This window comes from Python bivittatus, unplaced genomic scaffold (assembly GCF_059951505.1).
Source record: "Python bivittatus isolate LINGU-HERP-01145 unplaced genomic scaffold, Pbiv_v1 ctg000700_np1212, whole genome shotgun sequence".
Classification (NCBI taxonomy): domain Eukaryota; kingdom Metazoa; phylum Chordata; class Lepidosauria; order Squamata; family Pythonidae; genus Python; species Python bivittatus.
The window spans coordinates 63,060,795-63,085,812 of NW_028277098.1; the positions used below are offsets into that span (position 1 = coordinate 63,060,795).

The window sequence follows — 25,018 nt, forward strand, 5'->3', positions numbered from 1 at the left end:
TATACACAATCACACTTATATACAATTTGTATGCTCAATTAAAATTCTAGGATTCATTCACACACACCACCACCAGGTGCAACCATCCTACAATTGTGCATTTGATTTCTTTCTTCCAAATGAACAATTTCACATCTCTGTTAAATTCAATTTTAATTGAGTTGGCAGCACAATATCCAAAAATGAATTTGGCTCTGTCCTCACCAGCCAAACCTGAATTCCAAGGTGTTCAAGAAGTACAGTCAACAAAATATTTCCAGAACAGATTCACAAGATCATGTTTCCCTGCCCAGTTCATTCTGGCTTGCAATGAGATATCAGTTCAGACTCCATTTGGTTCTTTTTATTCTCTCAATAAAAATCCTTCCATTAACTGCATTAACTAATAATTTTATTACAATTGCGGTCTGCACTGGCCGAGCTATATAGTTATTTTAAATATTAGTCTAGCCTCTTTTGTTTGTTTGTTTGAAAGAAGATGACACATTCACTCAATATATGAGCAAGGAACGGATGTTTACATCAGCTAGTCCTGACCTGATCTTTATCTCGTGTGCCAGTTTACTCTGTTCTTCAATCCATATATATGCATCATTAACTTTTATAAGAAGAAAGTATTTTTCCCTAATACCTGCAACTTTCCTTCTTGTAAGTACTGTATATCCAACAAAGAAGTAGACGGCAGGCAGGGAGGGTGCTAATTGGCCTGATTATGCTCCCAGTTTCCACACTGATTCAATGTGAGAACATCTTTTCTGAAAATGGCTTCAGTCTATTATATAAATACAATTCACATCAGGGACTCTTTTCAGTGAAAAACAAGGTCCTTGAACAGCGGCAATAAAATACTAGCCATCCAATGTTTTAAAAAAGAGATCCCTTTTTCAAATGTCTGCTATATATTTCCATGTACAAATTGATTCCATTATATTCCCTTTTTCAATATTTCATTTTTCTTCCATATTTTAAAAAAATTCTCCGCAGAACTGCTTTTTAAGTAAGCGCTATCCCTTTTATAAAGATAAAGACACTGAAGATGGAGTCTACATTTATAGTTTTACAGTATTTTCTTTGTTCAAGGGCATTTGTTTTTATGCAAAAATTGTCATAAATATCTATGTGATATTAGCTTCCAATTCTGTGTAATATTAGTGAACCAATATTAAAAGTTTTGCATTTCTGTTGCAAAATCAATATTCTTAGATTAACATTGTATTTTCAAGGTCAGGAATTGAGAGGGGTAACCCACTGGGTTTGGTCTAGGGGTTCAGTGTTAGACCTAGACTATGCAGACTTATATTCTAGTCAACTCCCTACCATGGAAGTTCACTGGATGATTTGAGGCAAGTTACTCTCTCTCAGCTCAACATACCTCATACAGTGGTTGCTGTGGGAATAAAATGAGGGATAGGCATCTAAGTATCTGGAATGTACCACATATGTATATTATTTAAGCAGCAGTGCCTGAACTATCTAGGTCAGCTTTTCCCAACCCACTCTAGAGCCTTTATCCTTCAGCTGTGCTATCTGGGAATTCCAGGAGTTTAAGCTGTATCATATCTAGAAAACCCCAAGCTGGACCAAGATGATCCAGAGCTTATCTATGCAGTTTTACCAATAGAACATGACAAAATATAGGAGACAGCTTCAAAATAAGATCAAGTCATTCCATGGAGTATTCTGGAACATGGATCTGAACTTCGAAGTGGCATCTTAGAGGGGTCTGACTGATACAGTAAGGTTATCTCTTTCAGCTGGTTAAACATTATCCCGATTCTTGATGCTGATTCCTGAATGTCTGTGTGTTCAGTAACCAGCAGTCTGTTCCATCTTTGCTAGGATGCCAGAGGGCAATACGGTATCAGTTCATCCTCTGCCCCGATGGGCTGAATTCCCAAGCAGCAACAGCTGTTCCATGCGCCAACTTTCAGACTGTGTAAATGTCAAATCATTCCAAATGGGATGTCAGCAACATTTGGTTGTGGGCTGATCTTCTGGACTGAGCTTTATAGATTCCGTTAGGTAGTTCTCAATTATCCCTTTATACTAAGAAAAAAATATAAATCAGTATGAATATAAATCTAAAATTTAAATCTCAAAAACTCTTTTGCTGGATAAGACCAAGTATTTGCTTGGCCAAGCATTTGAAAACTGTATAGACAGAGAACTCCCCTGAAAAATAGACATGTGGGGAATGACCGATGAGGGTTTTACTATGCAACTGCCTGGCTACATTCACGGAATTTATAAAATGTCAAAAATGTTTTTTAATCTACAGTCTCCACTTTGGCTCTAGTGCTGCTATTTTTCTTTTTCTTATTACAGGGAGAGAGTTTAAAACAAAACAAAACAAAAAAAACCCAAAAGGAAAGCTGACTGCGCAATGCCTTTTAATTGATAGTGTTAAGAGCCCTTTGATTGGAAATAGCTTTATTCACTCCTCATTATTTGTCATTTGGATCTTATAAATGTCCATACATTTTTCTGTAATATAGAACCACCCAAATTGGTGGTTCTATATTTCAATTCTCAAAGAAATTGAGATTTCTCTCTCAATTCAAAGCTCTTTCCTAAATGTTTAAGCAATTTGAAGGCCAGGCACTTTGTGCTGCTTGGAGGAAGACAAAACACTCAATGCAATCAAAAGTTACATGTTTAAAAAGGGATAAAACTTCCAGTACCATCACCTGTATTTTAGAAGAGTCCAAGAACATTTCAGCTCAATGTAAGCACAAGGCAAAAAGAAATGTATTATTTAATATAATACAAAATTATTAGTTGCAGGAAAAGGAAAAGGTGGCAGTTTTGGCAACGGTTCAGAGACCCTTTCTTGCCTGAAACAAAGCATCAAAGCCTTCCTACTCACTGCACCTTTTGGTCACAGATTTCTGCTTTTATGAAATCCACTAATCTGAAGCAGTCTGCTCCATGTGCCTGGTCAAAGAAAAAGCTGAGAACTGACTGTGGAAGGGAAATCCTTACATTTTATAGCAAAGTGAGCAAACAGCAACACCATGTGGTCAAACAGAGTTTTCTCAATCAACATCTTTCATTAGACAAAAAAGATTGCTTTTATTGGGCCATGAGAAAAAAAAGGAAGCTAAAATCCACAGCCAGACAATATCTTCATTAAGATCCCTGAAATGCCATAAAGAAATGCAAGCTTTCATGTTTCATACAACTTTTGATAGGGCCAGCTAGTACAAAAAGTATCCAATAAGGGAAGCAATGTACAAACTTTAAGCCAGCTTAAAGTTAATGTTAGCTTTTACATCCTCCCTTAGCTCATAATTTACATGGCAGTCTCCCCAGTTTTATCCTCATTACAATAATCCTGGGAGATATGGCTTCTCCTTTGTAACTTGTATTCTCAGATATACCTAAAGCTATAAACATGTGTAGCAATTTTATATTAAACGGCTTTCATTCCAGCTGCCTTAATTTGTATTAGAATCGGGCACTCTAGAAAAAGTAAACTAAACCATACAGTACTTGGCTTAGATCTTGCAGGTACAAAAATGCTAAAGATTTTAAGATCTACTAAAAATCATATAATAAAAATGGCTTTCTCCAACTTGGTGCGCTTCTGAGCTACAAGCTAGTTCAGTCAGTTGGGAGTTGTAAGCCAACGTATCTGGAGAACTTCAGATTGAGAGGACTACTCAAAGTCAATAAATCGCTTCCTTCTGAGGTTGTTTAAACCATCGTAAGATATTGCTATTTGCTTCACGTGTCCCATCATCATGGGAATGTCTCTGTGCTTGGGAATATACACATGCAATAGGAGAAAAATGTTATTTTCTCCATTTTAAAGCAAAACCCAGACATCAGGAATTCTTTGGTTTATTTTCTATTCTCTTAATTTGCAATTAACTAGGATAAACCTGAGCCCTTCAGGCTGCTCGGCTTCTTCTATCAGGCTAGGACTGGCCAGTTGCCAATGTATTTATGTGGGGGCAGGAGTTTCCACTAAAAATCAAAATGCAGAGTTCTCCAGAGGTTGATAATAGAGAAATACCTTTAAGGTACTACAGCATATTGATTGATTGATTGCGTGCCATCAAGTTGTTGTCGACTCTTAACAACCACAGTTAGATCTTCTTCATGATGATCTGTCCCTAACCTGGTCTTACTATGGCATATAATTCCTTGCTATTTTTTAAAATGTTTTTACATTGTTCTTTGGGTTTACTGGAGCCTTTATCAATAGTTATATCAATTGTTAGATACCTGAAAGCAGTAACACTCCAGATCAAGATGGGTAAGGAAAATCAATATGAACTTGTTGAAAGCAGGCCAAACAAGCTTTGCAAATGCCTGGCTTCCAAACACATCTATCCCTGCTGGAAATAAAGCAAATATCACTTTTTCCACCACTTCTCAATGTTCTGTCATTGCTGTATGGCTTCATCTTAAAAGGGCAATAGCATATGAACAGTCAATACAATATTATTGCCAATAAAGACTACAGATGGGACAAGGTCTTTTTTTTAGCACAGGTAATGGAATACACCATTACAGCAATGGTTGAGATTCTCAAACACCAAGTCTTAAAGAAGTACAGTGGTACCTCGGTTCACGAACTTAATTCGTTCCGCGACTCTGGTCGTGAACCGAATTGGTCGTGAACTGAATCAAATTTTCCCATAAGATTCAATGTAAATACGGTTAATCCGTTCTGACCCCTCCGAATTTGGTCGCCAACCGATTTTTGGTTGCGTCCCGAATCAAATTTCCCCATAAGGTTCAATGTAATTACGGTTAATCCGTTCTGAACCATATGTTTGTTTTTTTTTAACTGCAAAAATATGACACAAAATACAGCACGAAGAGAGAGAACGCTAACCTTGCTTGACACGACTTCTGGTGTGGAGGACAGGAAGGCGGGTGGGGAGGCGGTTATTGCTTGGAGGGAGAGTCCCCCTCCCTACAGGAAGCCGCGACCACGTGTCACGGGAGGGAAAATGGCCGCGGATCCTGTTCGTTAACCCGATCAGGCGTTCGTGAACGGAGGCAAAATTTTGCGAATGGAGCTGTTTGTGAACTGAATTGTTCGTGAACAGAAGCGTTCGTGAACCGAGGTACCACTGTACTTAGGTAGATTTAAATTTAGTTTTAAGAAGAATAAAAATGGTCTAATACCAGACTTGCACTACAGATGTTCATCTTCTAATCTTGGATGGCATTTGCAAAGAGATGAGGGTTCATAGTTATATCAGTCTTCCCTTTCTGAACCTCTTCCATTGTTTTTACTGATTTCCAGAAGTTTGTTGGAAGAAAGCAAATTAGATCTTTAGATCTTTATATGGCATATATTTTTGGAGATTACAGTCTACTATACATGAACTGTTATTCAGAATTGCACGCATGTCTTTGCTGTACAAAAGAGAACAGAATTTCTATTTCTTATAAGCAATATGCTACTTACTCTTGATAGTGCTTGCCTTGTCAGGGTCTCAAAAGCCTGCACCACATTAATATCATTCTTGGCACTAACTTCAAAATATGCAATATCCTTCTTCTTGCACCAGGATGAAGCCATCTCTTTGGACACCTAAAAATAAAAGGAATTTGATTAGCTAGTTTAAATATAATATCTACATGGAAAGTTGTTTCTTTCAAGAGTGAATGAAATGAATGCAATGAAAGTGCTGTTTATATTTGTCATCCCCAAATAAAGGAATGAGAGTTACCTTTAGCTCTTTATATTCTTGGAAGCATCAGAAATATGGACAGAGATTCTTGTTTTCCTTGGAGAAGATAAACTGATGGGTAGGGAATACATGGTACTAGCAGTATCCAAATGAATTGTTACATAGATTTATTTTTGCTTCCTTTTGCAGGTCTTGATTTAGTAGAAGACCAATTTTCATTTAAACTTTAAGAACAATTTCTTAAAAACAGTTGTATGTAAGTTCAGACTTATGCAGAAGAGATTTTTTTATTGAAGGACTTAAGCAGGGGCTGGAGAACCATCTGCTGTAGGCGTTCAACTGTCAGATTTCTTGCATTGTGCAGGAGCCGGACTCAACAGTCAACAAGATCCTATCAATTTTGAGCCAGTATCTGGCAAAAGGAGTGCACAGGAATGCAGATCTTGTGCACAAATACAGTTTAGTCCCAACATTCCAGTATTTCAGGAAAGGTCAAAAGGCATATGAGTGTGTTAAAGCTGCAAATAATTCTTTTTGTTACAGAAGTGTTAGCTTTTTTTTATCTTCACATTATTGTCCTGGAAACAAACTGAAAATTCCCTCTCCTCTCTTGCCCTCACAATCCATTCCATGTGTAATAAGCTGAGTTCTCCAAGTCAGAGAATTTTGGGTTCTAACAGAAATGGACTTGACCGATAGCTCTTATTTTGGTATCCTAATTCATGAACCCAATCACACTGTTAACCTGACTGGTATTTTCAGTTACATAGACCACCAGGAGGCACCATGTTACCAGTTTCATCCTTATTGGGGATTGTCAGACATGGCTAGCCAGCTGTTATTCTATGTGATTCAAACCCCCTACCAGGAAATAAACTCATGATCTTAACCCTTGGATGACTATATACGGTGCATTAGCTTTAGAAGGTATCTGGGTCCTGGTGCTCAGCAGTTTACAGGAAGATATATAAAGAGTCTATATATATCATTCAATAGCCACTGATAACCTAAAGGATCCTTGTTCTAAGTCAGTAGGCAAAATAGTTCATAAGTAGCTGCAGGTTTCCACTGACATTTTATTTTTCATTTTAGAAGGATGGTCAAGTGAAATCTGTGTAACACGTTAGGGAGTGTGGAAGCCATACTATGCTAGAGAGACAGAGTTGTCTAGGATCAAGAATTCTCCCCTCAGACCCTGATTGGCAGACTCTTCAGATACACAGAGAGCTCTATATCCAGCTTCCACCCCCATTTCTACTTCCACCTCTTACTTGTCGATCCTTCAGATCAATTTTATTCCCCAGCACAACCATAGGGAAGCCTTGCTCTGTAGAGTTGACCTTTTGAAGAAAATCTTCCCTCCAATCATCCAAGGACTCAAAAGAATCCATATCTGTGACATCGAAAGCCAGCATGCAGCCATCTGAACCTTTATAGAATGTGGACACAATAGACCGGAATCGTTCCTGGCCTCCAGTGTCCCAAATCTAAAGGAGGAGGAACATACAAGCATTAGTATTTACAGTGTCAAAAACTGTATAATCCCAGTCATATTCTTATTTTATCCCTCTACCTACAGTTCCCAAGGAGCCTTTCTGCACTAACAGTGGCTGCAGCAACCATTGCAGCAAGGATAGGAAACCTTTGGATGTGGGGTGCACATCTGGAAGCCTGAAAGCATGTGATAAGCATACTCATTATGTGACTACCAGAACACACTAGCCTGTTCACAAAGTGACTGCTATAATGGGGACAGACATTTTCAAGATCTCCACATATCAGAATGCAAACTAGCCCTTGGGGTGCTTTTACCATTCCAGTGGGGCTTCTGTGGGTCTCAAAGGCACTCATATAAAAATCATATGGTACCGAAGGTGGATACTTTGCTTTGCAATATGCCTCCTTCCTCCCTAATATTAAGCAAACAATACAGTCAAATGGGGAACTACCTGGGAGGCACACTGAATAACACAGTCAAAGCTGCCGCTCACCTTTCTTGATATTGAGGGAAAGTACTGAATAAGGAGCCAGACCCCAGACTTCAAGGAAGGAAAACAGAGTGTGAATGAATGAGCAGCAGGTTCCATTCCGCAGGGGACAATAATTAAGATTAAATTTGTATGGACTATCAATACTGACTTTGATGGGGTATCATCAATTCAGATTAGCAGGAGAACTGGTGCTCACTGAGATTGGCTAGCAAAAAAACTGATTTGGGACAAATTTGAAGAGGCTGTTACACAAACTGCTATACTGTGCTCACTATTGAACTGCCCCCACCCCCCACAGTCCCAATTGGTCATTGAGATATAGGAAGATGACTCCTCAAAGGAAAACCAAAACACCACTGGGATATACAACACTTTGGGAGGTGACTGTGTGAAAAATAAAGTCCCCATTTTAGTGAGAGGTGCAGTTATAAAGTGATATTCTTAAGCTCTGAAGGAGATAGCTCCTTTTCCACCTAACAAATATTATTAAAAGGCTTATGATTTTGTACGCTGCAGCTCACTTCATCAGATGCATAGCTACCAGACTCCTCCTGATTTTTGCCACCATGACTCTCTTCCTACAATGTCTTAAGCTCTGGTCTCCCTTGGAAATTTGCTGCCAACAACAATATAAACATATGTAAGTATCTCACAATATCTGTCCTTTCGTTATAGTGCATTTGACTGAGCTATAAATATTTGGCTCATCATTAGATAAGTGATCCAATTAAACATTAAAACATCTGTCACCTGCAATTTCAGTGGTGTGCGGTCTACTTCCATAACTTTGGACAAGATACTAGCTCCCAGGGTGGTGCGATAGTCTTCATAAAATGTCTTGTGTATATACTGGTGGAGGAGAGAGGTTTTTCCTACACTGGGGTGAAAGAAGAAGCACATGTACAAATTTCATTTCAGCAGATTTGAACTGAACTCTTTAAAGATTGCCCACTAATGTTTTGTTTTACTTGAACTGATGAAATTAGAGAATCCTTATCAAAGACTTAACAATTATTGCCGATAATCAAATAAATCTGTACAAATGTTAGAACTATTTAGACAGACTTTATGCAATATAGTTGATCAGTATGGCTTGTCTCAGCTCCTGTGTCCACTGCTTTACAATCTGTTCGAGAGACAAACATGAGATCATCTCCTGACTACGTTCTTGTATAATTTGTAGAAGATGCGCCTTTCTTTGCATCTAAGAATATAACGGTCTGGAAGTTTCACTCCATGTACTGATGGTGCTATCATTTAGGTTTGTTCGTTTGATGATGATCCAGGATTTAGGATCTGCACAGCAAGTATTAGATGCGCGAGTTAAATGAATTTTTCAGTACAACATATTTGACTGGCACTGGCCAACAAGAAATGCTTAGAGTTGCCATTTTAATCCCATATTCAGACTGCAACCTGTTCTTGAATTTAGCAGGCTGTCTTTATTGTAATTTTTGTAAGCAGGCACTTTCTTATTTTTACCTAATTTTCCAGAACACCATTTCTATTCTTTGGTTTGTCCCGATTTCCGCTTCTTGTGCTTATGAATTTTCTTACACAACATCCATTTACTATAATTACCCTGGCATATTCTAATTGCTTCATCTGCAAGCAATGAGCAGACAACGGAAGATCTCTGATCAATATACAAGCATTTTGAAAGAAATGTAAACTCAGATGAATACAATAATTCTCATACAGTACTAGATTAGGGGCAGCAAAGCCTATTTTCTTCCCTTGCAGCTTTCCCAACTCCAGAAGAAAAAATGGAAGCTCAAAATGTTATATGGCAAATGGTAAAATGCTGGATTATGAATGGGGAGACCTGGGTTCTAGTCCAACCTCACCCACAGAAATTTGTGGGTGACTTTGGGCCAGTCCCTTTCTCAGCCCTCTCTCCCAACAGGGTTGTTGTTGTGGGAAAAAATAGGAGGAAGAGCTACATACTAATAATATAATGTGATGAAGATGTACCAGCAAGTCTGTGTGGACTCCTAGTGACCATATAAATACATTGTCTCCAGGGAGAAATCATATTCAGTACTACTAATAAATATTTTTATTTTTTTTTCTACTTATATACCACTGCATCAATACACACTCACAGCAGTTTACAAAACAGTAAAAAAAAAATACTCATAACAGTTCATTGGGTCTGGGAATAACTCAAAATCCATTTCAAAATTGCAGTGTGATTCAATTTTTTGATTTGGTTCAACTTTTAATATCCAAATCAATCAATTGTGCCTGCATGTGTGAAATTTGAATGTCCATGTACATTGCATATGCACACATGTACTGAACTGATGTAAAGCCATCCAGTTTCACTCAATGTACCAAATCAATTTGGTGATTCAAATATTCATTTCAAAGAAGTGATTCCATTAAATTAGTTTCAGATCAAATCTTCTAAGTGAATCTTTGTATAGCACATACAGTAGTTGCAAGCATTGATATAAAATGTAATTGACAGAGCAATCCTATGGATTGTTTATTTGGAAGCAAATAGCATGTTCTATTTCCATTACATAAATATACTTATGATGTTTGCAATGTAAGGGTATGATCCATTTCAAAATTCAAAAGCTTTAAGATTCATGTATTATTTTGTCAATCAAATATATTACTGTAACTACAGATAACTTTAAAAAGGAACAAACATTCTGCCTGCCTGCCTGCCTGCCTTGTTATTTATCTGGTTGATGCTCTAGCACATCACTAACAAATTGCTAACTCAATTTGGCCATACTAGTAGCGCAAGGTGGATAGCTATAGTGTGGTATTTCTGTTAAAATCAGCAAGTAGAAATTCCATTTTCTTCTGGACTGACTGACTGTAAATCTGCAGTGAACTCACCTAAGTACTTGGATCTTTTTTTATAACAGGTCAAATACAATGGTCTTATGTCATAGGGCTTTTTTCTAAACTAATATATCTAGATAGTGAAGAAAAGGTTTTGTTTTTTTTTAAGGAGCAACTTTATTAAATCACAAAACCCATCTGTCACATCCATAATTTTGCTTTACTGTATTTATGGTGGTTCTAAAAAATTATTAGGTTTTATCGTAAAAAACCACTGGACATTTTATGATGCACAGTCAGTTGCATTTCATATATCTGTCACCAATCCTTTAAAAAATGATTGCAACAGTTATTATATATTATCTTAGAAAGAGAGAATTAGAAGAACTGAAATAGTATATTAAGTGTTCATGGACATGAAATTCCATTTTCTAAAGGTAATATATATACATTTTCCCCAAATATATGCTTATGACTCATCAATAATGAGGAAGAGAGTGCTTATGAATGAGAATTATCTGGCAGCTAGTCTGCGGAGTCCTTGAACTCCACCTGCCTATTCTTATTTAAAGTTCATCCCATTGACGGGATGCTTCTGCTTCCCCTGGAGAAAAAAATCTGGGTGAGAAAAAAATTAGCCAAGACTCTAACACAGAAACAATGGATACAGATTTGCTTATGAATATTATGCAGCAGATTCAAGCCTGGAATTTCATGTGCTTCCATTCTGCTCACAAATGCCTGAAATTTAAAACCATCAAAGTTCCTCTTCTTCCACTCTAAACTTTACACTAATTAAGTATGTGAATCTACTTTCATTTCTAGTGGAAATACTTTTTTCTCTTTCCAGTGTCAGAAAATAATTACACTATTATTCTCTACAACTTATTTTAAACTTGTTAGTTTGATCAAACTTGCAAGATTCTGTTATTATAGCCTACCTCAATAAAAGTAATTTTAACCTTCTTGTGGAGTTGATTATATTATAGCCTACCTCAATAAAAGTAATTTTAACCTTCTTGTGGAGTTGATTACTTGGTCTGGTCTACCTAGTGGAGCGGACATCAATCTTGCAAGTCCGATTATGTAGTACTCCTCCTCCTCCTTTCAGTAGGAATTAGGCAGGTGTCTGTCTGAGCTGCTTCTGAATATTTTCTGCCTGCTGTGGACTTAAAATGTGTTTAATTCCTTGTTGCCTTAGCAATGGATTTTGCATATCTCTGTCAAAGTCATCTTCCATACTCTCTATATTGCTCCATGAGGTCTAGCAGAGGGCATGTTCCAAGTCCCTTCTATTAAACAATGTCATCTTGTTGCACCCAAGAGTCATGCTTTCTTCTTGGCAGTGCCTGCCCTGGGGAACAACATTTCCCTGGAGATCCAGATGGCCCCAACTCTGTTACCTTTTGTAAGGCTTTGAAGACCTGGCTGTTTCACCAGGCATTTGGGCTAGGAGGTTAGGTGAGCGCTGCTGTTGGTGTGGTTTTACAATTGGGATGTATTATTCCAATTGGGTGTCATGGGTTATTGTTTGTAACTGTTGGTTTTAATCTTTGTATGCCACCAAGAGTCACTGCTGTGAGATGGGCAACCATCTAAAACAAATAAATAAATCAAGCAAGCAAGCAAGCATCACTTCTGGGACAGCCAGTAGAGAGCCAGAGTCAGAATGGGACACCCCAGTTCAAACCAGTCACCAGTCAGCTCTGTGACTTTCAGTCAGTCTCTGTTTTTTCTTTTCTCTGTCTCTTTAACCTATCTCACAAACTTATTATGAGAATAAAATGGGTGCTGGGGATGGGAGAGAAAAATGCATCCATAGAAAAGATTTTAAAAATATGCTTACCCCAAAGCTCCAATGATAATGATTTTCAAATCCACTCTTTTACTTGAACTCATGAATGCAACCTACAGTGTGGGGAGGAGGAGATAAACTATTATTTTGCATCTCAAGCCATCAAAATGATAGAAATCCACCAAGAAACAGATGCACAGCATAGTAGCAGTAATAATCATTAAATCCGAAGCATCTTATTGTTTTACTTACTTTGTTTTACTATAGAAAAAGTATGTTTGTTTTTGGATGAGACTTTTTAATAAACCTGCTCCTGAGGATTATGCTGTGTAGTATTTAATGTCTGTCTGTCACAAAGAGTAGATGGACAGATTTAGCAGGCCTGCTCACGTTTCCAAGCAGTGTCAGTGTCAGGGTTGGGTTTAAATCCTGCCAGCTAGGAAGGAATAAAAAGAAAGAGGGAAGAAGGGAATTTCTTGTTCATACTCATGCCTGGAGAACAACTGAGATTTCCTGAGAAGGACTTCTCTGCTTGGAAATACCCCCCCCCCAAAAAAAAAGATCCTGGAGAATGTCCTCCTTGTAGCATAATGAGACAATTGCTTCTTCCATGCTTTAAACAAGAAGTGGGGTCTGGATGGGTAACCAGTCAATTAAAAAAATTATGCAAAATTTTCTTTCTGACCTCATTCAAGTATTATTCTTTATGGTTCCATTCACCTTGTATTCACTGCCAGTGACTGTGGCTGATTCTTTGCTTCTTCCTGGCTAAGGTAGCTCCTGCTGTTGTTAAATAGCCATCAACTGCTGTGTGGTCAATATGTAACTGCACCTTATCTCAAGCTATTATACGTAGAGCATACACAGTCTGTCATACCATGTTTCCGCATTTATTTTCTGTGGGATCAAAACGCAGGACACAAATGCAGAATAATCAAGGCTTCACTGCAGTGTTTATTGAGCAGTACGTACTGGAGGGGGACCCCACCAGAAGTTAGTGGGAGGCACTCCCCTACAGGCAAAATGGATGTTCTGATATTTATACAGTTCTATAAGAAGGGGAAGGGAAAAAGAACGTATATGCATACATATTCATATGATGATGCAGGCATACATAAATAGGCAATAGTTCTCAAGTTACTCTCTGCCCCTCTGTTATCTGCTAGTAAAACAATAGTGTCACAGAGAAGAAGAAACAAATTAGTTCAAGGTGCCAAATGCCAGGAAGAAGGCATCCTCCCTCAGGGCAGATGCCCAGGTTGCTATGGGAATGTTTGTGATAAGGAGTTTACAACCGGCCTGGTTCACATCAGCTTCAAGGATGCTTCCACATGCCTTTATGTTTCAATCTTATTAAGGCGATCCCATTCATCTGAGGCCTCTAAAAACTTGTCTTTTTCACCCAAAGATTCATTTTTCTCACAATACCATGTAAAAAGTTTTCATAATCACAGTGAGGATGATGATAAATTGAAGGTCTTATGTGATTTCTGCTAATAAATAACATGGCTTACAGCTGGTGATGTACTTATTGAATGAAGAGGAACAAACAGCAGGAGACTAAACTGCTGATCTGGAGCAGGATCCCATCGTAGACCAGCTCCTCCCCAACCCTGTCCAGCCACAGCAATGTCCAGTATGGTGGACTGTATGCTTCTCAGGTAATCCACCTTTTCACCATAATAAATATGCAGCAAATAATAATAATGATAAAAAAATTCTTAGGTTCTTGGTTAGGACTTGAATTATTAAGTTTCCACCAGTCTTAGATGTGAATCTAACTGTAGATTACCTACACATAATAATAAAAATAATAATTTTTTTTTTAATCTGCGCTCAGTCATTACTGACTCTGCAGTGACTGCTTGGATGAGTCCTTGCAGTTTTCAAGGCAAGTGTTTCGGAAGTGGTTTGCCAGAGCCTCCTTCCTAGAGCAGAGCCCAGCTGGCAAGCGCAGGAGGCGGGGTTTCCGTTGCTTCACGCCCTTTTCAGGCAAGCACGGTTTCGCGCTTACCGGCAACTGCTCCCGACTCCTTTTGCAAGGCGCTGCCAGCATTTTTCCTCCCACCGGAGTGAGAGTACCCATTTATCTACTCACGTGGGTTTTCGACCTGTTGGGTTGACAGGAACTGGGGAGGAAACAGGAGCTCACCCTGTTTAACGCGAAGGCTGGACTCGAACCGCTGAAGCGTCAGCCATTTCTGGCCAGCAACTTTCAGCGTCATTAAGCCACTGCGCCACCGTGTCCCTTACAAAATAATAATAGCAGCAGCTAAATATGGCTTGAACAGGAGAATCTGTTTTGCTGATTGTACTGTTCTGCTTATAGTGGCTTATGTTGTTTGGATTAATTTATATGTATGCATTGTATGTATGTATGTATGTATGTACGTATGTTTTAAGTTGCACCAAAAAACTTGAGTATTGAATAAATAGAAATATGTATATACAAATAATAATATGCTTTCATAACTTTAATCCCACCTGCCTTTCCTGCAAATAATTCCCACATTTATGCTGTAGTTTCTGCAGCAGTGAAAGGAGAAAGAACTTGGGGCACCTTCTATATAGAGCTGACAAGGAGGTGATTGTCACTCAAAGGGCTCTAAACAAACCTACCAGTGATGCTGCTACATGCGGGAGATAGCACCACACATCGTCATTTAGCCAAGCCTTGCTCCATGAATATATTACTTCTTCTGTAATAAAAAAGTACCCTCTTGTCTCCTTGGGCTTGACTTTCTATTGGTTTGCCCTCATCCAAGGTTCAATATTGTATAGCCCTAATAAAGAGCCTCCTTTAGAAGTCCCTGTGGGTCCTTAAGTGTTTTTTATCTAATAAAATCATTTGGAGAGTATAGCTTGTTTTGGATAGTTGCAATCTAATACATCAAAATATAGCATGTGTTATACCTGAATGTTATAGTCTCTGAATTCCCATGATTGCTTCAATTGTGATTGATAAGGATTATTATTATTATCATTACTACTACTACTTCAAATTTGTATGCTGCCCATGTCCCAACCACTCTGAGCCACATTATTAGGGAATATTATTATTACTACTACTACTAATACTAGTAATAATAATAAATTACATTATATATAATATCTCATACGTTAGGATTTTAAGGTTAAATTCTTAGGGTATTCAGACACAGTATCAAACTATAGTTCACTGTCAGCTAACAGTAGAAGATTCTAATCTTATTCACAAAGGCAGGGGAAAAGAAAACAAATGAGCTCAAGGCTGCAGTTGCTCATTCTCATCATGGCAGACCATGATTTCATTCATTCATTCATTCATTCATTCATTCAATTTCTATGCCCACCCATCTCAAACAAGTGACTTTGGGTGGCAAACAATCATAAAATCAGTTAAAACCAAGTACAAACTCAACACATAAATAAATAAATATATACAGTAGTTGAGAAAAATTATAACCATAGATGCCAATATAAGGAAACAGGGCCCTTAACACACTTGGAGTCCCAGGACCAGGCACAAAACCAGGTCTTCAAGGCCTTACGAAAGGCCAACAGGGTTGGGGCCATCCTTATCTCTGGAGGAAGAATGTTCCAGAGGGCAGGGGCTATGGCAAGAAAGCACGCCTCCTAGTCTCTGCCAGACGACATTCCTGGCTGACGGGGCCCATAGCATGCCCAGCCTGCTGGACTGAATTGGACAGGTAGAAACAAACAGGAGAAGACAGTCCCTCAGGTAACCCAGTCCCAAGACATGAAGAGCTTTACAGGTGACAACTAGCGTCTTGAATTGCACCTGGAAACATACTGGCAACCAATGTAGCTCATGAAGTAGTGGTGTTACAGGTGGATTGTGGTCACATCTCAGCCAAGTCTACGTGGATTAATTTTGGAGGGATCCTTGATATATATGTAGCATATTTTTTTATTATTACTGATAAATCTCAAGCTACAATTTGGGGGTGGGTCATTGGGTCTTGGTTTGGCATGCTGAGTAAATTTCTCTGCTACACTAGAAGCATCTAAATGTTTCCCTCTGGCCTGCTCTGTTTCTCAGATATTTTCAAAATTTATGTCTTTGATCATTGCAGAATTGCTCAAATGCTGCAGTGATCCTGTTCCTTCCTATTCAATATCAAATTTGCACAGTAAAGATCTAAAAAGCTAATACAAGGAGAACATGCTTGCTGCTGCTGAACACCATCCCCAGTGTAAAATTTACCTTTTGGGTGGCTTTTCAAAAATGAAAAATTCTGATTCTCCATACTTCCTTTCTGTGTGATGGCTTATAAGGGTTGGGGAAGTGCTGAGTACAGTACAGTGACTGCTGTGTCATCAGTTCTTGTTTACATGAGAATTTATAGGGGAGACACTGGCTGGAAGTAATCTTGTATCCCGTGGAATATGTCATCAGCCCTAAGAGTGCTGACAGCTAAGAATAGCATTCTTATCATGTGTTTATTTGTATGCTGATTATCTACCTACCTACCTACCTATCTGCTATACAGCTCATGGATCTACAGTACAAAGGACCAAGAGAAATTTTAAAAAAAAGACATCTAAAGCTTGATCACAGATCATTACCAGCTGTAACAAGAGCTGGAGCCCCATCTTCCTGAGCCAGGTAGAATGAGCATGGATCAAGCTCTTCCAAGACTCAGCCAGATTTCCAGAGAAGAGTAGTAATGGTAACACGGCTGGACAGGATATACAGTGACTGTCATCCTAATTTTAAGTAAAGCTCTCTTATCCATTATATTATGCTACAACAAACACCATGTAAAATGAATGTCACCAGAGGCCCAGAGACCAAAAGTACCATACTTCCAGATCTCACGGTGAAACTTGCCCTCCAAACAAACAGCTGACTCATTTATGTACAATTTTGAAAGAAGTGAGACTCATGAATAATGAGTGGGCAGGGAAACATTTTTGCTACTATTTAATTACGCAGACAGTATTCATTCCCATCACTGCCCAGCAAAGCTGAAAGTCAAGCAAGTAAGCAATTGGCCTTGCTGCTCGGATTTCACCTACCGTCCTTCTTATACATATGATAATGATATCCTGGTCATTTATTAGGTGGGTGGTAGTTCCAACAATGTTCTCTTAAGACATAGTTGCTTGTTTGGGGTTTTCACAACACTAACCTGTTTAAATCCAAAAGGCATCAATCAGCTTTGTTGAAGGGCCTGTTCCTGTCCCTCATACAGGCCACTTCTTTGTAAGATTACCATCTCTTTTTAAAGCAAAGCTATTATGCTTTTCAAAGTTGTGTGACAAGCAGAAGGTTTTCCTTTCCACATAAAATCTGCCACCTCCCACATGATCTACTATAATTTAACCTGCAACCAAGCAACTAGACACAAGCAATTGAAATGAATGCACATTCTTTCCCTGTTTATAACTCCATGCGTTGCTCCTGAACCCGAATTTTAGACCATAAGCACTAATGGCACCATATAAATAATAATAAAAATAAATGGAGATACAATATTGAGGAAAATTTCACTTACTAATCTATTTATTCATTATGCAAGTTTCAAGTTAAAAGAATCCAGGCCAAGAAAAAAACAGCATTACAAGCTATGGAATGCATATTTAGCTTGGATTAATATTTCCAATTGTTCAAATGGTGCAAACTAAACAAAATTAAAGAGTCAAGGCTTTTAAATATGCAACACAATGAGAAAATGATTTAGTTATGCAGCAGATATAATTAAACTGGCTGCATATCCATATGTTTATTCATTTTATTATCTCCTTGTATATGGCTATATAAGTCAGGTTTAAAACTGAAGCAATGACCAGTGATACATTTCATTAAGCTGCTTCGATTTTTGCAAGATATCCCCAATGTATGCCTTAAGCAGGGGTCCCCAAACTCTTCAGATCATCCACCCCCTTCATGAAGTTTCACATTGTTCATTGACCCTCAAACATTTATTATATGAAAATAATTTAATAAATACTATTTTAACTAATAGTACTATGAATAACAACAACAACAACAACAGAGACAACTCAAGGCCACTGTCACTGGCAGCTGACCCTCCAGCCCTGGGTAACACTGTCTTGCCACTAGCCACCTCGCCTTCAGGATTAGAGACTGGCATGGAGCTCCATGGACACCCCAAAAGATTAATTGATCCCCATCAACCTTCCATCATTTATCAACCATCTATTGACTTCCAGACATTTACTGACCCTCAAGACCCCCAGCCATTTGCCGACCCCTTGGACTGTCCCACTGACCCTTGAGGGTCAATATTGATCACTTTGGGAACCCTGCTTTAAAGGAACAGCTTTTTATAATCTATAACATTTATAAAAATAATTCTATGCCTATTACAGGGACATAAGCCCCACTGAATTAAGTTTCATTTTGAAGTAAAAATACACAGTGAAAAGGTGCAGTCATTGTCTTATGTAATATCAATCAGACAGGAATGTGCTGATGGATACCCTAAACTCATATATAAACTTCTTAGAAGCCTATGGATACAGTAAATTCATCATAGTCCATACAGTTCTTTTAAGTATGGTTACATTTCAAACTGAGCCTCATTAATTTCTGGATGATTCACAACCAAGTTAAAAAACAGTATGTGAATATGCTTATTAAAGGGCCTTGGACAAAGATATTAATGTAATGAGCAAATAATAAATGATCTCAAAATCTGGGGGGACCTGGAGATGGGACTACTCTGCTCTGTGCTGTTTCTAGCTTTAAAGGGTCTCACCACCAGCTTGTTGGATGGGAACCACACAAAGGTCTGGAAATGACACTAGACAAACCACAGCAACAATCTCTTTCCCCATGATAGTGTCTACTATTATGTCTTTTAGATACCTATTGAAGATTTCACCCAGGTCTGCCCAGGGTAAATATTATGGATGAAATTCCCTCCTTTTTTAATGAATTTTTTTACATGAACTGTTTTTAACCTATTGCAATTGCACTGTTATGTTTTAATAATTTTAACTGTGCTATTTGTACATTACTTTGAGAGGATTACATAGAAACCATGTAGTATTGTGGTTAAAGTGCTGAAATTGGACTAGGGAGACTGAGGATTAGGTCCTCAGTTGACCACAGAGGTCACTGGTGACTCTGAGCCAGTCATTCTCTATCATCCTGACCTACCTCATCAATTGATTCTTGAGGGAGTAAAATGAGGGGATGCTCCCTGGTGCACTACCTTGAGCTCCTAGAGAAAAAAGATAAAAACCTAAATAAATAAATAAATATCAATATTATTTGGTCATTGATTGCATTGTAGCCAAATATGTTGTTGCTATACCTTTCCTAACTATAAAAGGAACACCATTCCTTCTTTGTTTTTATGTTCTGAGTAAGTGTGTGTGGGTGTGGGTGTGGACAGACAGACACATAGCTAGCAATAGCTTAATTACTTCTGCAGGCTTAAGAACCAAGCAGGAGAAATTAACAGTAATGCAGATGCACATTAGTTTAGCATAATGTTTCTCAACCTTGGCAACTTTAGGCTGTGTGGACTTCAACTCCCAGAATTCCCCAGCCAGTATGCACATCTTGAGAAACACTGGTTTAGCATGACATCTGAAAGCAGCCACTGTGAGAAGTCTCTTGTGAACTGAAGAAAGTTGCTATCTGGGCATGCTAACTTCTATGATTATCAAATGCTTAGTCAACATTCTTAAGTTCAGTTTCTAAAAGACTAATTAATAAAATTCAAGTTTTAGAACAATTAATTTAATTATTGGCATTTGTCTGAATGTTCATATTTCTTGGACATGACTAGAAACATTTACCACTCTTGAATTTAAGCAAATCCTTTAAAAAGTTCATTAAAAATATGGCAACCAGAGTGAGAACTCTAGTCTTCTCATTGAACCTTTTCTAAAGTGACATACATTAGCATTTTGTGCAATGAGCTCCTACAAAAACTAATATAAATTTCTCCTGCATTGACAAGCCAGGAAGAATGGCATCTGCTGCATTTAGACTACTATAGACAGAAAGCTTCCGCAAGGAAAAGAATCTGTCTACCCTGTCCACCTCTGTCCAAAGGATGGGGAAAAAAATATGCTTGCTGAAATCCTCTGAGACCAATACAGTGGTACCTTGGGTCACGAACGCTTCTGTTCACGACCAATTCGGGTCACGAACAGCTCTGTTCGCAAAATTTTGCTTCCGTTCACGAATGCCGGATCGGGTGACAAACAGGATCCGCGGCCATTTTCCCTCCCATGACACGTGGTCGTGGCTTCCTGTAGGGAGGGGGACTCTCCCTCCAAGCAATAACCGCCTCCCCACCCGCCTTCCTGTCCTCCACGCCAGAAGTCGCGTCGAGCAAGGTTAGCGTACTCTCTCTTCGTACTGTACTTTGTGTCATATTTTTGTGGTTTAAAAAAAAAACATATGGTTCAGAACGGATTAACCGTAATTACATTGAACCTTATGGGAAAATTTGATTCGGGTCACAACTAAAATCGGTTGGCAACCAAATTCGGAGGGGTCAGAACGGATTAACCGTATTTACATTGAACCTTATGGGAAAAATTGATTCAGGTTGCGACCAATTCGGGTCATGACCAGAGTCGCGGAACGAATTAAGTTCGTGAACCGAGGTACCACTGTATTCCCAGCTATCAGTAAGATTTAGATCTGTATAAACAAAAGAGACACCATCATATTTCTTACTAGCCAGCATTTTACCCAGAGCTCTGCTTTTTTTTTTGCTATGTGTATGAGAGAAAGAAGAGTGAGACATTTCTGTGTCCTGATTCCTGCACAATAAATAGAAATGAATTTTATTTAAAACAAATTTAACCCATCTTTAAGGGTATAAATCCTCTTAATGCAATTTACAGAACAAACTACACCTAACACATATGTATAAAATGAATGTAATCCATTTCAGGATGCACAATAAAGTGTAGAAGGAAGACAGTCTACCTTATAAACGTCAAGGTAGGTTCAATTCTCCCTGGCATGCTTTGCTTCAAGACAAGTTGTGGGGAGATGGGCAGCATACAAATTTAATAATAAATAAATAAATAAGTAAGTAAGTAAGTTGCTTCGGTGCCTGCCTTGCCTATAGGCAGAAGATGTCTGAAGCAGTAGAAAAGTGGCTGAAGAGAAGTTATGCAAAAGCTCTTATTTGGTAAGTCAAAACATTACTTTATCGATCTGCTTCAATAGAGTGATTTGACTGAATTTTCTTCCCATCAAATCACCCCATAAGAGCTTAGCACAGACCTAACATTTAACCCTAAATAATAAATACAATATTGATCAAAGCCAAGTACAATAAATCAATCTCAAATACTAATATCCAAATCTAAACATAGTTAATATGTATTCATATTTTAACTATCTGAATAGTTAAATAGTTAACTAACAAAGGCACATCAGTCTGGCCAGAAGAAAAACAGAAATGGGAGAATCTATCAAATTCAATTTTACTCTGCTTCTAATTTTCTGGGCCAGTTCCAATTTTCAGACATCTTCGAGGGTTACCTCACATAACATGTATTACAATAATCCAGCCTTCAGGTTACCATTTTATGAATCACTAAACTCAGTCTGCCTCTTTCATGTAAGGACACATTTGATTTCTCAGTTCAAACTTGTCACAGATTTGTACTTGTCCAGCATTTATGTTACATGTGTATCCTTGCCACTAATATTAAGTGGCTGTCCAGTATCATCTTGGATCCAAGAGGACACCAGATTGTGAATATGCTCCTTAATAGGGAATGCAACCTCACCAGAAGGTCTGGATATCTCCATGGAATCAGTAACAATTCTACCCTGTTTGAATTCAGCTTTGCCTAACTATTTTCCCATATCCAGTCCTTTACAGCCTGGACACATGGAGGCTCTGGAAACATCCAACCACGGAAACACATGAGAGAAGCGTAGCTGAGTATCATCATACTGATGACAGTTCCAAACCCGTGGATTATTATTCCCAGTGGAGTCATATAGATGTTAAATAACATGAAAGCCCCTGCAAGACTCTCAGGAAATTTCCCAAGGTGGTCTGACAGCACCCAGAGAAATAGCTGGGAACCACCACAAAACACAGCCTTAAATTCCCTGAATGCTGCAACAAGATCTTGCCATGAGATCCAGGAGTGCCGACAGGGTTCTACTCCCTTATCTTTTTCCCAGTGATGACCTCATCAGTTAGGGCGACCAAGGCCATTTACATGCCAAATCCAGGTTTGAACCACGCTAGAAAGGAGCAAAATAAGCAATTTCACCTAAGAGCTCCTGATAACTGGCTTTCCTGGATTAGGCTCAGCAGTAAATCACAAATCTCCTGACAATTCATGGTTTAGCTCAATTATTTGGCTTGACTTGGCAGAAAACTCACAGACATGGCTTAGCAAGATTAGAATCTTTACTGCAGACACAAATGAGACCATACACAACAGTCGATTGCCCATGCCACACAAAATATATAAATGCCTTTTATACTCCCGGTGATTTAAATTTGTGAGTTCTTTTTCCTATCCTTCTGAATGAATGGATACTTGCTGTGGCACCTGATGACTTTCAAGGGGGCAGATGCATCTTTACACAATGGCCTAGGAATTGCTTATATCACCCATTATACTAGGAGCTATAGCTTCACCACCTCCTCTACAGCTTGGCTAAACATGGAATGCTGGAAACAAGATGCTGGTTGTCACAACTAGTTTGGCCTGAATATGACTTCTAAAGCAAGGTCCTCATCACCACCTCCTTTAATTACTTGAGTGATCACTGGTCATCTTCGCTGAAGGCATAAGACAAACTGGGGAGGCATCTAACATGTACTTCTTCAGTAAGTAAAAAACAAAACCACTTCAGAGGGATGTTATTAGATGGTGCAGTATAGTAGTAGTGCCCAAAGAGACATCAAGTCCAATATGATCCAAATATGTCTTGTCTATAAGGAACTGCCCAAACTGTTTACAATGGAGTTCAGATATGTACATTTTATACCCACTTTACATACGGTGCACATTTCTGCAAGCAAGCTTCCCTACTGTATTTTATTTCTTTGTCCATTTTCCCCTAATGCGTGCAAACTGTTAAAATGTTACCACCAAATTCAGAAAAATGCTGATATGCTAGCAAATGCATAAACGATATTTCAGTTTGTGTGCTGGCTCAGGAAGAGCAAACTGAAAAATGAAATACAAACCCAATCAAGGGCCAGCCACCCCCATCGCTATTTGACAGTCTTTTGCAATCAGAGGCTTCAGGGGGCAGCCGCATAATAAAGCTGGCATTACTGCCGCAGCAACGAGCAGCCTCAGATGATACCTTGGGCAATTCTTTTGTTATAGCTGAAGCATACCCTGCTTTATATTATGGGCTTTTCGTCCCATGAAGCAATTTTTTATATTTCTATTCATATTCAACCTTCCTGTGTTGCTTGCATTTCTCTAAGCTACAGGTTTGGTATCCTACACAATTCATTTCCACTTTCTTAACTGCTGTGGTCCGTGCATCAGGGCAGAATGGTTATTGTTCAGTTTTATCAGGAGACAGGCTGGCATGCAAAATAAAACTACTGCTTGGTGGCCAGTTTTGTTTTTAGCAATCCTGCTTCCAAATTTTTCACAGCCATCCCAAACTGAATCCCAAACCTATCATGATCTCCCTGGGACTAGCCCATTGGAAAAGTTTAACTTGATTATAGTACAAGCTTGTAGTGTCTACTTGCACAGGAAGTCTCTGAAATCAAGTGAATTTGTTTACCTGGAAGCAGGTTCAATGAAACCTAAGTCTTTTTCTCTGAACTCCAATGGAGCTTTCCTTCGCTTAAAGCTGTACAGAATTGTGCTATAAACAAGTCAAACTTTTTCCAACTGCTTGCCTGTGTTTGCTAAGTGCACCGATATTCATTCATGGCCCACGCAGTGATCTAGGCCTACTAAGCCACTCCCAAAGGAAAAGGAGTCCAGCCTACTCTCTAAGTGGAAAACCAGATGAAATCATTCAAATGTCTCTTTTTTCCCCCCTAGCGTGTTTCTCCAAAGCTGTCCATGTCAGACATGGCCCGACCCAGCCTAACTCAAAACACGCTTCAGTGAATCATAACAGATTTCCCTTTCCCCCAGACGCATGGTTTCAAAATGAGTGCTTAGATTATGCCGGCGACTTCAGGAACTTCTTTTTCTTTTCATGGCCTAACGCTGTATCTTGTTATCTTTCTGCCAAAACCCAGTGAAGGAGCTGAAGCAGAGAAATCTCCTCTTTTCCACCCTCGCCATTACGCTTCTTGGACATACCCCTATTCCAACCTTCCCAGCCCCGCGTTCCTTCAAATGTTCCGGAGGGCGTCGCGAGCACGTCACTTGGGTCCCAGATACCGGAGCCGCCCCCAGATGGGACAGGCTGCTGATGCACACCTCTCCAGCCGCGCTCAGGGAATTTGCAAGCTAACTTTTCGCTGCCGCGGCTCTTGGCATGCCGGGACACCTCGCGTTTCGCCAGCTCTGGTTTGGATGCTAAGGCTCAAATCTGCCTCGGCCCCTGGCGAGCTCGGCTGCCACCTCCTCTGCTGCGACGTCTTCCGTCACACCTAACCCACCGGCACAGGCTACACCCGGCTCAAGGAGCCAGCCAGAAAGTAACTTACTGGCGTTGCTCCGGCTGGATGTGGAGTTTTTCTGCCAGCTTGTGCAAAACGGCTGACCGCTCCGGGCAAGTTCGGAGCAGCGCCTCGGAGCCCTCCGCTCCCGAAACCGATCGGAAAGGACCGAGCCTCAGCTAGGAACGAAAGTCAAGCGAAAGTCTGGAGCAG

The 25,018-nt window shown here is 39.2% G+C and overlaps 1 protein-coding gene across 2 annotated transcripts; it reads right to left on the reverse strand.

Annotated features, from left to right (window-relative positions):
• Positions 1-123: 123 nt before the first annotated feature.
• On the reverse strand, positions 124-24,984 carry RAB7B (RAB7B, member RAS oncogene family). Of its 2 annotated transcripts, XM_025176436.2 has the most exons (7): positions 24,854-24,984; positions 19,375-19,438; positions 12,294-12,355; positions 8,396-8,522; positions 6,926-7,141; positions 5,429-5,554; positions 124-2,046 (listed from the first exon to the last, which is right to left on the reverse strand). In XM_025176436.2, exons 3-7 carry the CDS (start codon positions 12,344-12,346, stop codon positions 1,966-1,968), a joined length of 603 nt encoding a protein of 200 aa, XP_025032204.1. In that variant the 5' UTR covers positions 12,347-12,355; positions 19,375-19,438; positions 24,854-24,984; the 3' UTR covers positions 124-1,965. The 2 variants fall into 2 exon arrangements, with proteins under 2 accessions (XP_025032204.1, XP_007422207.1); XM_007422145.3 differs by lacking the exon at positions 19,375-19,438 and having other exon boundaries at positions 24,854-24,983.
• Between the last annotated feature and the right edge of the window lie 34 nt (positions 24,985-25,018).

What these genes read in the sequence shown, in the direction of transcription:
- RAB7B (XM_025176436.2), bottom strand. Translation starts at nt 12,346, where the DNA reads ATGAGTTCAAGTAAAAGAGTGGATTTGAAAATCATTATCATTGGAGCT. An exon ending in ATTATCATTGGAGCTTTGGG is followed by an intron (nt 8,523 to 12,293) that starts GTAAGCATATTT and finishes CTTTCACCCCAG; the next exon opens with TGTAGGAAAAACCTCTCTCC. An exon ending in GCACACCACTGAAATTGCAG is followed by an intron (nt 7,142 to 8,395) that starts GTGACAGATGTT and finishes CTCCTCCTTTAG; the next exon opens with ATTTGGGACACTGGAGGCCA.